Source organism: Rhea americana, unplaced genomic scaffold (assembly GCF_003343005.1).
Source record: "Rhea americana isolate MKP2758 unplaced genomic scaffold, rheAme1 scaffold_52, whole genome shotgun sequence".
Taxonomy (NCBI): domain Eukaryota; kingdom Metazoa; phylum Chordata; class Aves; order Rheiformes; family Rheidae; genus Rhea; species Rhea americana.
In genome coordinates, this window is record NW_028186668.1 from 4,490,621 (window position 1) to 4,505,464 (window position 14,844).

Consider the following 14,844-nt stretch of genomic DNA (forward strand, 5'->3'; position numbering starts at 1 on the left):
AACTGCCTGTCTACTTGTCCCTTCCACTCACTCACCTTCAGATTTTGAGGGTTCTATTTCTAGTTTTAGAAGGATGACATAAGCACATACAGAAAAGATGAATTATTTTTACCCTCTTCCTGCAAAACTATTAGGCAAACTGCACAAAATTAAAAAGAAATACTACTGCACAAAAAGTACCCTCAAATATTGAGGAAATGTAAATGAAAGGGTAAATGAGATTCTATATGAAGAACTCTTATTTCCATATTTTTAGTTAGGATTAAACATTACACACTGGGGATACATACAGCACTATTAGAGATTTCTCCAAATGAAATTTAGGAGTGTTTCGCTGTAAGTGATTTATTAACACAGTGCATTCATTCTATTGTTTCAGGATTCACCCTCATTTATGTTTCTTCACTTGCTTAGTGAGAGCAGGAACTTGGTCATTACAGTAGAGCATCTGCTTGTAAGGTTTCCCCCACATTTCCAACAAAACAAGAGCCAAACAAACAAACAAAATCACTCTTGAATTTATATACAGCTATTTTACTTACCAGAATGCAAAAAATAATTCCCCCATTGCTCACACTGATGATACACCTCACACTGTGCAATTTCATTTTCATGATGAGGAAATGCAAGATCTATTCCACCAGTATGGATGTCCAGATGCTTTCCAAACACTGCACTGTAACAATATTTTCCTGATCAGTAGTAGAACACTACAAAAGCTTTTTGTAAGAGAAATGCATGAAAAAGATGAAATCATAAATATAAATACATAATTTAATTATTGAAGTATCAGAACAGGACCATAATCAGATCTCAGACACCAAATTGTCAGCAAAGCCTCCATACAAGCCCACATCTGCCTACAATTAATCAATTTTCTTTACTAGGAAAAATTGTTTTTCTAACTTAGATTCAAGAACAGCAAGCAGAACATTTCCTTTCTCGCTCAGTTACTTAATCAGTATCAGACAGCAGCCTTCATGTGTAAACCAAACAACTTCAAAGTGATGTACATTTCTTTAAACTTGGTATTACCATTCTTTATCTTGCATCATTTCTGTAAGAATTCAGGCAAAACGCTACACAGTCACAATAGAAAATGCTTAGTCCTATACTGTTATATCAAAAGAAAGCATCTGATTTTGGGTTTATGCTAATAAGACTGAAGAATCATGTCCACTAAAATTACAACAGCATAAAGCCACAATGAAAGGAGAAATCAGATTTTCCACATGTAGTTCAATTTCCATGAGCAACCTGTCAAAAATACAAACCTCTGATTTGGTAGCCCTCTTGGTTATACATGTGCACAGGTTAACGGCAAAGAAATTTGAGCCGCTTGCTTTTGATCTCCCAAACCTACTGCTACCATCCCAATAGCACTGCTGCATCTGTGCACGACAGCTAAGTACTTACTTTCAACCACTAGTATTTATAGAGAGCTGGGCTACCTAAGGTGTTCATGTGACAATATGACAGATCTAGAGGCTTCCTGGTTAAAGTACAGGAGTCACATACTATCCACTACTCCAGCAAGTCCCTATTAYGTCACTTGGGACAAATTAATAACTTGATTTCACCCTTCTGTTAAATAAAGAGAACATTTACACTCGCACAGGTAAGCAAATCTGTGGTAACTGCCCAGTAGCTGCGGACACTCAATCGGAACAGAAAAAAAATATATATGCTGTCTGCGCAAGTAGAAAATAAAACACAAGGCAGATATGTGCGCACACTAACACACACTATCTTCCAAGTGTCAYGTCAACACGCTGCTCCTCTTTTTCCTGGTAGCTGGCTGGATATTAGTTGCTTTTGGGGACAAAATACTCCGACATCAAGGYTTGTGACTGATCTGCAGAACTAATCAGGACACAGGAAGGGAAGAAACAGAGAAAGACATCATAGTGAACTGGGCTTGTGGTCATTTCCCAAGCTTGTGCCCATCTGCTTCTTCCCACATGCTCAAAAAACAGAATAAGCACAGCTCTTCACAGCAGCAAACTCTGCTCTTGCTTTCCCTGCCATCTATAGAGGAGCATTACCATTTGCAGATCTCTCATTCCACACACTTCAAAGATACTATRAATATCACAAACAAAAATCATCACTGGATTTAAAACCAAAGGCATCTGACCTTGCTATTGTGGAGCACTCAATGTGCCATCCAGGTCTTCCTCTTCCCCAGGGAGAAGTCCAAGATAACTCTCGAGGTTTGGCAGCCTTCCACAGGGCAAAATCTTTACTATGTCGCTTATCAGTATTGACTGTCAAGAATAAGTGAATTGCTATTGGAATATGTCTCAAAAAGAACAGACAATGAAAGCAAAAGGAAATGAGCATGTAGGGAACTATTCAGATTTTATTCTCAATTGCCAAGTTTCTTTTTCCTGTATCTTTCGTCCCTTCCCCCTTACACACGGCTTTATTTTGATGAAAAAAACTTTTCTGGGGGGAGGGGGGAAATACTTTGAATTACAGTGCTGCAGGCTAAGAAAAAATTAGTTCCAGATTCTTTAATGCATCTTATCCTTTGAGTCCCTTTGGCCTTATCTGGTTTTACACCTTTCATTTAGTTACGTATCAGCCAGAGTCCTACAACAAATGGGTTGCTTTGCAGTGAGAGAGRTTAAAAAAAAATTTTCTCTGGGCCACAAAAAATTTCTCGTTCACATTCTATAAAGTCAAAAACAAGTGCAGAGAAGAACATTAGAACTATTTCCGGGTAGCAGCAACTTYCCAGTGTCATTCTCACTAATGTCTTCTCTAAAGACAAAAGTCTCCTCCCTGTATTTGCTRCTTCCTTCGCTATACAGCCAAAGATGATGCTGGCCATTTTTACAACGGCACTGCAGAAYTGAGTTCAACAGTTAGTCCCTGTTGACTCCTGTAACTCCCATTCAGATAAACATTACTTCCAGCACAAACTACAGAATGGGGTTCTAGAGTCTCCATTTTTTGCTGATAAATACATGATATTGCATTYGACAAAACTGTATACCTATTGGGTTTGAAGGGATTCAGCTTAGAGCAATGTGAGTCATTTGCTAAGTTCCCTGTTCTTAATTATTTAACATTGTTCATCTGTTTAATTAGCAGTGATGTTAGACTTGCTTCTACTTATTGCAAATCACTAATGAAAATACTTTGTATTACTGGGTCTGAACCAATCTCTGTAGGATTCCAGTATCAACACATTTTAATTATGATTCTCCACTGACTTTTTTTTTTGAGATCTGATAAATGTGATCCATTCAGCTTGTACTTTTATTGATACAGAGTCAATTTCTATTCAGTGTCATGCAATATTAAATGAAACACATTACAAAAATCTATTGCACCTGCTTCATCAGTCAAATTTGATAAAACTAGGATTATACTCCTGTCCCTTTATATATTACGAACTGAATCTTCRTCTTGTCTTTTTCATTATTTTGCCAACCTCTGGCTGACCAGTATCTGATGACTCCATCCCATTCTAGACTTTTTTAAGTATTGATACAAAAAACGCACTATTTTCATCTTCTGGATTATAAACTAAATAGTCACAAAATCTTTAAAAGTAACTGTAAATTTAGCAATAAATTACTTAAAGGGAAACAGGACAAAACACAGGATAAGTCACAGAATCACACAATGGTTGCGATTGGAAGGGACCTCTGGAGACCATCTAGTCCAACCCCCCCGCTCATGCAGGGTCAATCTAGAGAAGGTTGCTCAAGACTTTGTTCACTTGGGTTTTAAATATCTCCAAGGATGGGGACTCGACAACCTCTCCGGGCAGCCTCTTCCAATATCTGACCACTCTCATAGCAAAATGGAATTTCCTGTATTTCAATTTATGGTCTCGCGTCCTGTCACTGGACGCCACTAAGAAGAGTCTGACTCAGTCTTCTAAGATCCTCTCCAGCTTTCAAAGCTAAACAATCCCGGTTCCCTCTGCTTCTCTTTGTATGACAGATGCTCCAAGCCCTTMATCATCTTTCTGGCCCTTCACTGGGTGCATTCCAGTGTGTCCATGTGTCTCTTGTATTGAGGAGCCAACACTTCTGATGTATCTCGCTAGGGCTGAGTAGAGGAAGGATTACCTCACTCGACCTGCTGGCAATGCTCTTCCTAATGTAGCCCACAGGACAGTTGGCCACCTTTGCCATGAGGGCATATTGCTTGGTCATGGTCAACTTGGCGTCCTCCAGAATGCCCCAGTCCTTCTCTGCAAAGTTGTTTTCGAGCTGGTTGGCCCTCAGCACCTGCAGGGGCATGGGTTTACTCACCTGAAGCTTTGTTATGGCAACAGCATTTTCCCATTGTTAAATAAGAGTGTTGTCTCCTTTATTCAATACTACTATTCTTTTACAGAGCTTGAAGAAACTGCGAGGCAGCCTGCAGAGCTAACAGAGCTTTAAAACACAGCAATGATTTGTTTCAGGGAGTAGCAAGAGGAAATTGCCTTCACAGCCTCTGCTCTCCAGAATGATTCTATTTTTGATACCATACCCTGTAGCTGCTACTGTTTGCTTGGGTCCTGTTTAGGATATGCAGGAATGGAAATATTCTAGATTTACAGCAAGAGAAGAGAATGACCTAACTATTTTTAATTTCTGAATGAATGGAAGGGATGGAAAAAAAAAAAAAAAGACCCCATTTTGATGTTCTGTTTCCAACAACAGTCATTAAAAAAAGCTCTGAAAAGCTCCAGAACTGCCAAAAAAATAATATGTTATTCCATAAGACTGAYATTCTAAACGCAGCTCTTAATATGAGTTAAGAACAAATAAAAAAAGGCATAATACCTTAAAACATCTCTGTGCTTACGTAACAAAACATACCACAATGAATTATTGCTCATATCTAGTTACATTCAGTTGGGGACCACTATGCTACTATATGCCTAAGGGTCATSAAGCAGGTAATTACAGCCTATTAATAACTTTCACTAAAGAACTGCGAACAAAATACATTCCCTCTGCAAATTATAACACTGAAACAACTCYAGAGCGGAACTGTGAGAATTTCTGRCTGCAATTCCTGAGCATCAGCCTCTCAAACTTCAGTAATTCCAAACAGATTTTTCAGTGAAGAAATGCTGAACTTCAGYGTGCAAAGGATGCAGACCTGCATCAGGCTCTCCTATGTGAGGAGTTAATCACACTCAACTTATGGAAACTACAGAAAGTCTCAGCAATCCTGCTCAGCAAAGAGATCAGAGCTGGGGCTACAGRTGTGCTTTACCACAGTCTATCAAGAAATCTACCATCCCTCACACAACCAGTAGTTTGGTAATGAAAGGAGTAAATTCATCTGTTTAGTATACATCAGAAGGGTGTAACTGCCCAAATGATAACACGATAGATGGAGTTTCCTGCATTTACTCTTGGCTGCCTCATCACTCACTAGTGCAAAGGCTGAGAAGATAACCACACATTAAATTTGTATGCATTACTCACAAGTATTCAAATAAAATTTATTAAGAATCCTAACTGCTCTCACTCAAAAGTATAGAAAAAAAATCAAATATGCAGAAGACAGATTKTTCTTACACTAGCAGCAGTGAATGCTTCAACAAAAATATTATTAGAACAACATGGTCTTAATTAACCAAAAAACTGGCTATGTACAACAGATTAGAAAAAAATTTCAGACTGTTCTATGAAGCTTTATGCAAAGACAAATCAAGAGTTCGACAAAGCATAAACAYAAATCAATGACACGAACTTACCTGCTTCATCTTCTGCATCAGGATAAATAGTAGTTAACACTCCGTATCTTTTTCCCCAAGACTTAACATCAAAATAAACATTACCTAATAGAAAAGAAATGTTCAGTTTTATATCAAAGATGAGGTACATTCACTCTGCTGATATGATGAACAGATATTTCCCTGAAAGGAAACCAAAACAAAATGCCGTTGAACTTCCACTTGAAATTCTGMTCTAGAAATTCAGAAATACTGCACAAGTAGCTGCACATTTCCATATTATTTGCTCTCCAGTAACTTCATTGTATTTGCTCATTTTGCACATGAAGATAACTTTTTTTCCTCCCCCTGGAGATCTCACTGATCGCACAGTAATCCCCTCCATGACTGAAAAGAAGCCTATTACTCTTCCAGTTATAATGCAACTGAATCTTTCTGCAAATATCAACTCTGCTAAAAAACTTCCACACATCATGCTTTGCAGACATGTGCTATGTAGCACATAGGAGATGCCAATCCACTGTTAACAGGCTTCCCCGGCTCTCTTGTAGCACCCAGGCCAGGACTTCCCTCACAGGATTTTGAATGACTGTTCAATTAGAGTAAACAATTATGTTAGTGATGAGTTACATTTAACTTAAAAATTGAGCAACAGTTGTTCTGTGTARTCATATCATTGCAGATGAGTTGCTCACACCATCTGTTATTCAACAGAAGGAAAACCTGGTACAGGATATCTCCTCTGATCACAAAACAGGATTACCAAGAGCACTGATATCCTGTCCACGTGCTAACATGAAGTTGCTTTRATATAAGTCTTACCTTCTGAGGTTGCATAAGCTTGTCCACTAGCAATTATTCTTTCTATAAAGGAAACTATCTGAGGAATGTTTTCTGTCACTCTCATATATACTGTAGGAGGAAGGACCTTAAACAAAGAAACCATAACAGCTTATTATCCTGYGTGTGAAATATACTGCTGCTAAGCCACTTCAATTTAAGAAGTATCAAATCTTTAAAGAATGTTCTGCTCAATTTTATCATTCCAAAAAACATTGAAAATATAAAAAGTCATAGCATCTGAAATATAGTTAATAATTAAAAAAAAGATAGATGCAGTGGGAAAAAAAAAGCGAATCCACTGATTTTCTCCAGTGGCTTACTCTGCTTCTGACAGTACTCTGGACCAGAAGTAAGATTGACCACCTAAAGTCAACAGAAGAATATTTTGTGTCTTACACGCTCCGGACCAGGCTATTTCTGTATATTAGTAAATACATATTATCAATGAACCACAGCTCAGTTGTATAAGGCAAAAAAGTCCTATTCCTAAATAAACGCAACACATTTACTCTTCTTTCACAACAATCAGGATTTATTTTTTTTTCCTCTCCTCTTACTCAAAAACTATTTCCCCCCCTAAAGGGTAAAAAGAATAAATCAGTATTCAGTATCTTAACAATACTTCACCACACAAGCAGCCAATAAATTCGTTTCTTTAGCTCAAACTGTCAAAGTCAGATTCCTTATTAAAACAAATGCTTTAAAGTATTCTTAAATTTATAGGTTCAAGTATCGGTACCTTCAAGGCAGCCATATCTTGTTTAAAGTCTTCTTCATAAATACGAGCAAGAGCTACTGGTGATACACTCATCTGAAAAATAGAAGCAGATTAATAAATCATAGACCAAAGTAATAATATTAAACATTGCAATCTTTTGTCAATCTGTTAATAGCTAACTGGAAGACTTACAGAGCCCCCAGTGTACACAGTCAGAAAGGCTTATTAATCTAACATTCAGGGGGAAGGCTATGTTAGTTATTTATAACTTAAGTGGTATTTCATTTACACTTCTGAGTTACCAAAATATTTTAATATCAATCTTTTAAGAGAAAGTAACTACAGATTGAATCAATAAGCTCCTTCCTTCTCCCATTATGTTTCTCTTGAAAGGGTCTTCCACTATTGACAAGTTATACTACAGAGTACAGGATGTGAAATTCACTCAACTTACTGTCAGGGGATACTGATACAACCTGCATATCAGAAAGACAGATCATAGACTTGCATGATCAGACAGGATATTAGTTTTAAGTGATTAAGAAAAATAAGGTATTTCAGCTGGTCATTGTTGCTTTTATATATATGTATAAATATATCAGTACAATCAGAGAAAATTAATTGGAAGTCAGTTTCATATTTTGCCAAGTACAGCAGTAGTTTTCAAACACCTTTTCAGCATTTCTCATTCATGTGTTGACTGACAGGAACAGACATCTTCACAGAAGTAAAGAATACATTCAGTCCAAAAGGAAAGAGGCAATTTGCACACGCCAAGATACTTGTCCCAAATACTCAGAATAAGTCAGGGCTTGGAAGATATGTGATAGCAAAACCTGCCCTAGCAAGTAGAAGCACAATATCAAAGTGTTTCAAATTTGATTTCTTTTCTATCTTCTGTATGGAAAATGTACTAGGCAGGAGCCAACAAAGTGACATTTTCTCCAACTTGCAGATAACTGAATCATTAACAAAATAAAATCAGCTTCATTTATCTCACTCACTACAGGAGTATAGTTAAGGAGTCTGGTTTTCAGATTGCAAGTGCCTACCATGATTTGAACAAGCTAGTGGACGAGCAGCCAAGAGTTCTGGTGAAAACAAATCAGATGCTCATCCTGCAGTAAGGCAGATTCTCAGCGCTGAGAAATGAAGACATGCCTCTGCCTTCACACCACAGTGTTCTTCCRGGTACCAGTACTGAGATTCATCTCACTACCCAGCTAAGCTGCAGCTTTGATCAACACAAAGAGAAAGGCACCTAGGGGGAGACAGAGAATTTCTTCCCATCCTTAGATGCCCAAAATGCAAGATTCACCTCCCTCTCAGTACAGAGAAGCATAGTACAATCATCATAGATAAGATGTCTAACTTTTAGACTCTTTCTAGATGAATCTAGATGATGTTGATATTGACACTATAATGCTTCAGGTACTGAGGCCCCAAAACCAAAAATCAAAACACACAGGTAGAGGCCTTGGCTGTCCAAGCAGAATGTTCAGAGCAGGGCAGGCACCAAGCAACCAATCAAGGACACAAAGATTTCTTCAGAAAACAAAAGAACAGGGTAAATGAACATAAATTCTTTTAAAAGATTATGCCATTTTCCCCCCGTCAAACATAGAAGCAAACATCTGTCGTGTTCTAACAATAAAAATTTTAAAATGCATATGTACCAATTTAAATGCAGTATTTTTTAGAGTCCTGACCTACTGCCTTAAAAAAAGCTGTAAGTAAGTGGAAAAAGAGAACAAAAAACAATTTCTACAGGAGAGCAGTAAGCTTAACATTATTTTGAATATAGTGCCCTACATTAAACTGCAATAGTAACTATTTATTTAAAAAAAATAAAGATGTCTGCCAAATTCTCTAGCTCCAAGAAACTAGCTTAAAACTTGCAACTGTAATTTGTTCCAACATGAAAACTACTTACAACCATAAAACTTCTAATGAGGTCAACAACCTCGAGAATTCAATGAAAGGTTTGGTTGAGTGAGGCAAACTTTTTAAGATGCTGACACTGCACTTAGCTGGAGCTCAGCACCTTTTAGAAGATGCTATCACATACATGAGATGGTAAAACCCTACATATCAGAATATTTTATGTTGTCAGTACCTCTTTAATGACCGACACTGAAAGAATATCAGCGATGACAAGAAACTTYTCAGAAAACAGCCTGAAACATACTGGCTGATACATTTTGTTTTGCTTTCCAGATAAGACACTCTCCAACTCTGCTGTAGGTTTATAGTGGCTGTTTGTTTCCTACTGGCCTTTCAGATCCAGTGCAAGGTTGTAGGGACTTCTGCTCTGAGTGCTGTAATACAGCCCACGCTGTCTGTCAACAGATAGCTCTACACAGCTTCATCCACACAGCTGTCTACGCCAAACCCTCCAGTTTCCCAGCCCCTCCTAAAGCCAAAGATGACTAGAACTTTCAAAATTTATTATACACTAATTAAAACAAAACAAAATGGAAAACAAAGCCTAGATCTTTTCCCTATGTAAGCAGCTGTAGAAAATACTGAAAGTTTGGATGAGAGATTGTAGCGAATACCTACCTCATTGGCTCTTTTAATTATTTTGTCATCTATATCTGTAATCCCCATTACCATGACTACTTCAGTTCCAAAAAACTTTGTCATTATTCTTCGAATTATATCAAACCTAACATAGGAACTGGAAAAGAAAAAAGAAAAGAAAAAAAAAGCTTTTAAACATGCATCAGTGAGAATAAATAAAAATAACCACCAACAGCAACACCCACAGAGACATATTAAATTAGCCAATATCTGGAACAACAAGGGTGTGAGCAGATAAAACGCTTTTCCAAAACTAGTTACAATCTGCACAAAAGTCAAGTAAATTTCAGTTGAACTGCTCTACCCTCTTCTGGCATTAGTGACACATTACATCACATTTTCTGAATTTTCTTTTGTTGTATCTCTAGCAAAAATTTAAAGAGAATTTGAAGCTACATATTAACCAGAAGACTTTCTTAAACAATACAAAACAGACTCTCATACAAACAGATCAAATATTCTTAAAAAAGAAAAAATCCTCAGTCCTTTTAAATTCTAACAGATTTTCAAATGCCACAGTGCAGAAGAACACGAAGAAATAAAACAACATAATAAGATTCAAATTAATTTTGTTTAGAGTCAAACAACAACTACAGCTATTAGTTACAAATAAACAATTTCATTAACACATCATAATCTTTTCTGATACCAGACAACAGCTACTTTGGGGAGTTATTCTGCTTTACTTGCACTCGAGAATAAATTTTCAAAATTATTYGGGTACTTCATGATAAAACACAATTGTTAACACTAACAGATCGATCTATGTATAAGCTGTACAGGTCTGTAAGAAGCCTTTCACTGTTCAAATACTCCCCACTCATAATTCTAAAAGCATGCTTTGATTAAGTAAAATTCAATTATTATGTGAAATATTAAAAGGTAGCTAGAAGCTCTGAAYTTATGCTGCAGCACACTGAAAATCTTCAGCCTCCACTGACTTTTAAGAGAATTGAGTGTACTGCTCCTGCAGTCCAAGAGGAGATTCACAGATCTACAGTCTTCCATTTCATCTAAATGAACTGCAGCAACTGTGTCTGTTAAAGCAAGCAAATTAAAAAAAAAAAAAAAAATCTGCATATCATTTCTCCTTTAGCTGCAGGGATAAGGCGGCATTAGGATTCAGATTTAAGCATATGTAATATCTTGACAAAGAAAAGCTTTGTTTTTTTTTTTCTCCTTTTTCTGTTCACACTATGTTCATACTAAAAAAGGCTACTTGAAAGGTAGCACATGCTGCCAAGTAGGCAGTTATTAATGAATATCAGCTATTGTGAGTGGTGCTCATCTAATGTTGTGACATGATTCCATGAGAATGTTAAACTCCTCTTTGGACTCCTTTCAAAKGAACAATATCAGCATCAAAAGCTTAAAATTAGATTTAACAGCTCTGTAGTTTCAGTTCCCAGAACATACACAAATTTTGCACTGTTTCCTCTCCTGTGATCTTCTAACTTAATTTTTGGAAGAAACACTGCAATGAGACAGATCTGACATCTCAGAAAGCAGGTTCCTTACTACTTCAGTACTAAACAACTGAAAAGAAAGAAAGCAGATAGTCAAAAACAAGCARGTGGTACACCAGGTAAAATGCACAAAATGAAACCTCTTTGTGGGCTTGTAATTATTCTTATGGCAGAATATTGAGCTAAGAACCTGGATCTTAACCAGGCCCATACCAGGAAAGTCAAGGCCAGTCTCAGATTTTTTTTTTATTTATATAGAATAAAATTTGGCTGTTGTATCAAAGCACACAGAGCACTGTTTTGAATCCCAGAAGCAGAAGCCTGCTAGAGAAAGTTAGTTAGTTTATAGAAATAAGGAATCAGGGAAGGGACAGTAATTCAGTTCTTAAATTCTTACCAAGCATCTCAAGCTCAYTGTCATTATTCATTTCTGCATCATTACAGTATGCATTTGTTGTGTTTGTCATGACTCAAATATAAAAAGGAAGGGGGGAGGGAGGAACTCTAGTGTTAAAATGGTATGCTGTTCTTTTTTTAAAAAAGGAAAAAAAAGGAAAAAAGAGCTTACAAGAGGGATAGAGGGATAGTGTAGCTACCATGGCCACAGTAATCACTCCATTTGATTTCATGCTCTTTCCCAATGCATTTCCTGGTCTACAGAGCCCTATCAGGAACATTCATTTCAGCTGCACCTACTAAAATAGTGCTCCTGCAGCTCTACAGTTAGACCTAGCTACAGGGRAAAAAAAWYMAAAAAAATCAAAAATCAAAAGCACTCCACCATCCTGAACAAATTAGGCCYAAGCAKGGCAACTGAGCAACAGGATGTTAATACTGATATATGCAAAATCATACACATGGGAAAGGAACAGTTAATTCTTCAGACACTGGAGAATTTAACTGCTCAGATAAAGAAGGAGGAGTATCTTTATTGTAGGCATTCCTCTATACAACAGCAGTAAAGAAAACGATATGTGAAAGCACTACAGAAGCAGCAGAGAGATGATAATATACCTATTTATCTGCATGACACACTGCTTTGAATGCAGTACTCAGTCCCAACTGTTCTTCTCAAAGCATTACATGAAGAGGTCAAAAATAAGTGCCACAGGCATATGGCCAGCTTCCAGATCAGGGAAGCCTAAAATTGTTAGTTCAAACACAGGATAAAATGCGATCGATAAAAGAACAAGCAGAGCGAGGTCTTAGTCAAAAGAATCTGAATATAGGAAAACAAGGAGAACCATTAACAAAAACTTACTCAAGAGACATAGAATCTGAATATAGGAAAACAAGGAGAACCATTAACAAAAACTTACTCAAGAGACATAGAAAAAGCAAGACCAAAAGGGGAAATTCTCAGACTTAAGAGGGTCATACTCTAGATCCACTATACCACTTAATACTTGTTTTAGCAAACAGATAAATGAGCAGGACACAGAAAGGTCACATAAGCCTTGCACAGCCTTTAGCATTGCCCATACTTCCCTTTCTTCAGTACAAAGTTTGATTAGTGAGATTTTACATTAAAAGAGCACCATGCACACCTATAGAGAACAAAGATACTGAAAGGAGAAAGAAAAATATGAATAAGGRAAAAGAAATCAAAAGAAATAATAGCTGTAGTATCAAGATTTAGTGTAATTCACTGTGCCAAAACTATGTATAACATCAATATACAAAAAAGTTACTGAAAAGTGGATTCTACTGGACCATAACAACAGTCATCCTTATTAAAGCAGTTTTGAACAGCAATAAACAGAAGCGCTGTGTTCAGCTTTCTGGAAACAGTAGCATTGTGCATCCTGTTCTCCTCACTCCCATTTTGCTCCTTGTGGTATTAAATATTTCATTTTACTTGGCAGTCTCAGGTAGTGTCTTCCTCCATGCTTGCTCTAAAGCTCTACACTACAAGACTGGCAAATTTAAAAAGGCTCTAGAGTACTGAAAAGTTGTTTCCTAGTGATGGGAGTGCTTCTGTATTTCTTCTCTCTGCTATGCCATGAGGTAGCAGAGAAGACGAGGCCTATGGTATTAAGTATGGTATTAGGACAATCTAAGCTGAATAAAAAAGAAATGCTTTAATATGTTGTTATATAATTGCTGTCAAGCTATGATTTTAAACTGCAGTTATTTCAAGACAGACAGTAATACTCAGCTGCACTACAGTAATTCTAGATGTAAAGACTCTAGGATTTTAAATGCTCTAGATGACCCTGCTTGAGCAGCAGCAGCAGACTAGATGATCTCCAGAGGTCCCTTTCAACCTCCACCATTCTGTGAGTCTGTGAAACACACAAATTGTTAAGAAATTTCTTTTTTTTTGGTATTAAAGTTTCCCTTAGGTATAAACATAAAAGTGAAATAATTCAAGATGTCATTTTCTTGATTCTTAGACCACTAATGGAAAGCCAGGAGAGTTTTCTGGTTAAGACYGGACAAAAGCAAGGAGGACAAAGGCAATAGTACATACACACAATGGTACARTAGCATTTAAGGACAGGTAGACAATAATATTTTTATATAGTTAGCATTTTTGAACTTTCTTTATAAAGAACAAAGTAGTAGTTATTCTGAAGTAATACTTCTGCCATAGCTCAACCCTGAGGAAAACGCAGCACAAGTTTCTGAATGAAGCTGATACAGCAGCAGAGATTGTGAAATACCCTACATTAAAAATGAATGATTTATATATATAGCCTTTGATGTTCAAATAGTTAGCAGTTACCTGAAAAACTGCTTTTCCAAGCAGTTCAGTGAATCTTGTTCTTTTAAATATTACAAGATATGAGCTCAAGAGCAGCTGAGCTGCTACAAATTCCATTAACTCCACGAGAAGCTGCAGGCGTTCTGCACATCTTCAGACCAGGTAAGTTTAAAACAACCAGCAGCCACCTTCTCCGATGTGGTTAAATTATTCTTGCAAAATTATTTATAATGAAGCAGGTTTGTTATTGTAATTATTCTAATGACTTGCTGAGAAAACGCCGGTCGTTTTCACACAGCAAGAGTCATTGGGCTGTAACTACGTGAAAAGGCTTTAAAGTTAGATGGACTTTCAGAGAACATTTTTAATCTTAACCCTAAGAACATCTTTTTTAAAGGTGAAACAACCGTGAACGGCGTTTCCTCGGTGCTGCCACAGTATCCAAACTTAAATTCAAGAGAAAAACGTATGCCTTACGTTTTGAGGCTGTACACACTGCAGCGATGTGCTGCTTCAGAAACGTCGCCGTTCTTTGCTCAAACCAGACGGATTGAACAAGAATAAGCAACCCGTACAGGTGAGCCTCTAACTACGCGCAAAACCACCACCCCGAGGAAGAGGCGCGTTTCAGATTAGAAGCCGAATTACCGCGCGAGGCATGGGGCAGCCCGCGGGCACAGGGACACGCGTGGCCGGACCGTCCCCCCCCCACCGTGGGCCGCGACGCCGCGGACTCACCACGCGTGGCCCAGGTGCGCCCGGTCGTACACCGTCGGCCCGCAGCTGTACCTGCGGGGAGAGGGACACGCTGAGCGCGCCGCAGGGGGGC

The 14,844-nt window shown here is 37.6% G+C and overlaps 1 protein-coding gene across 1 annotated transcript in view; it reads right to left on the reverse strand.

The window, feature by feature from the left end:
• CARS2 (cysteinyl-tRNA synthetase 2, mitochondrial) overlaps positions 1-14,828 on the reverse strand; it is a 49,831-nt gene extending 35,003 nt beyond the window's left edge. The window contains exons 1-7 of the mRNA XM_085318137.1: positions 14,754-14,828; positions 9,822-9,939; positions 7,281-7,352; positions 6,521-6,626; positions 5,720-5,803; positions 2,138-2,267; positions 543-676 (exon numbers count right to left, since the gene is read on the reverse strand). Of these exons, the coding sequence (XP_085174263.1) occupies positions 543-676; positions 2,138-2,267; positions 5,720-5,803; positions 6,521-6,626; positions 7,281-7,352; positions 9,822-9,905 (610 nt within the window). The 5' untranslated portion in view covers positions 9,906-9,939; positions 14,754-14,828. The remainder of the gene's footprint in view (positions 1-542; positions 677-2,137; positions 2,268-5,719; positions 5,804-6,520; positions 6,627-7,280; positions 7,353-9,821; positions 9,940-14,753) is intronic.
• Between the last annotated feature and the right edge of the window lie 16 nt (positions 14,829-14,844).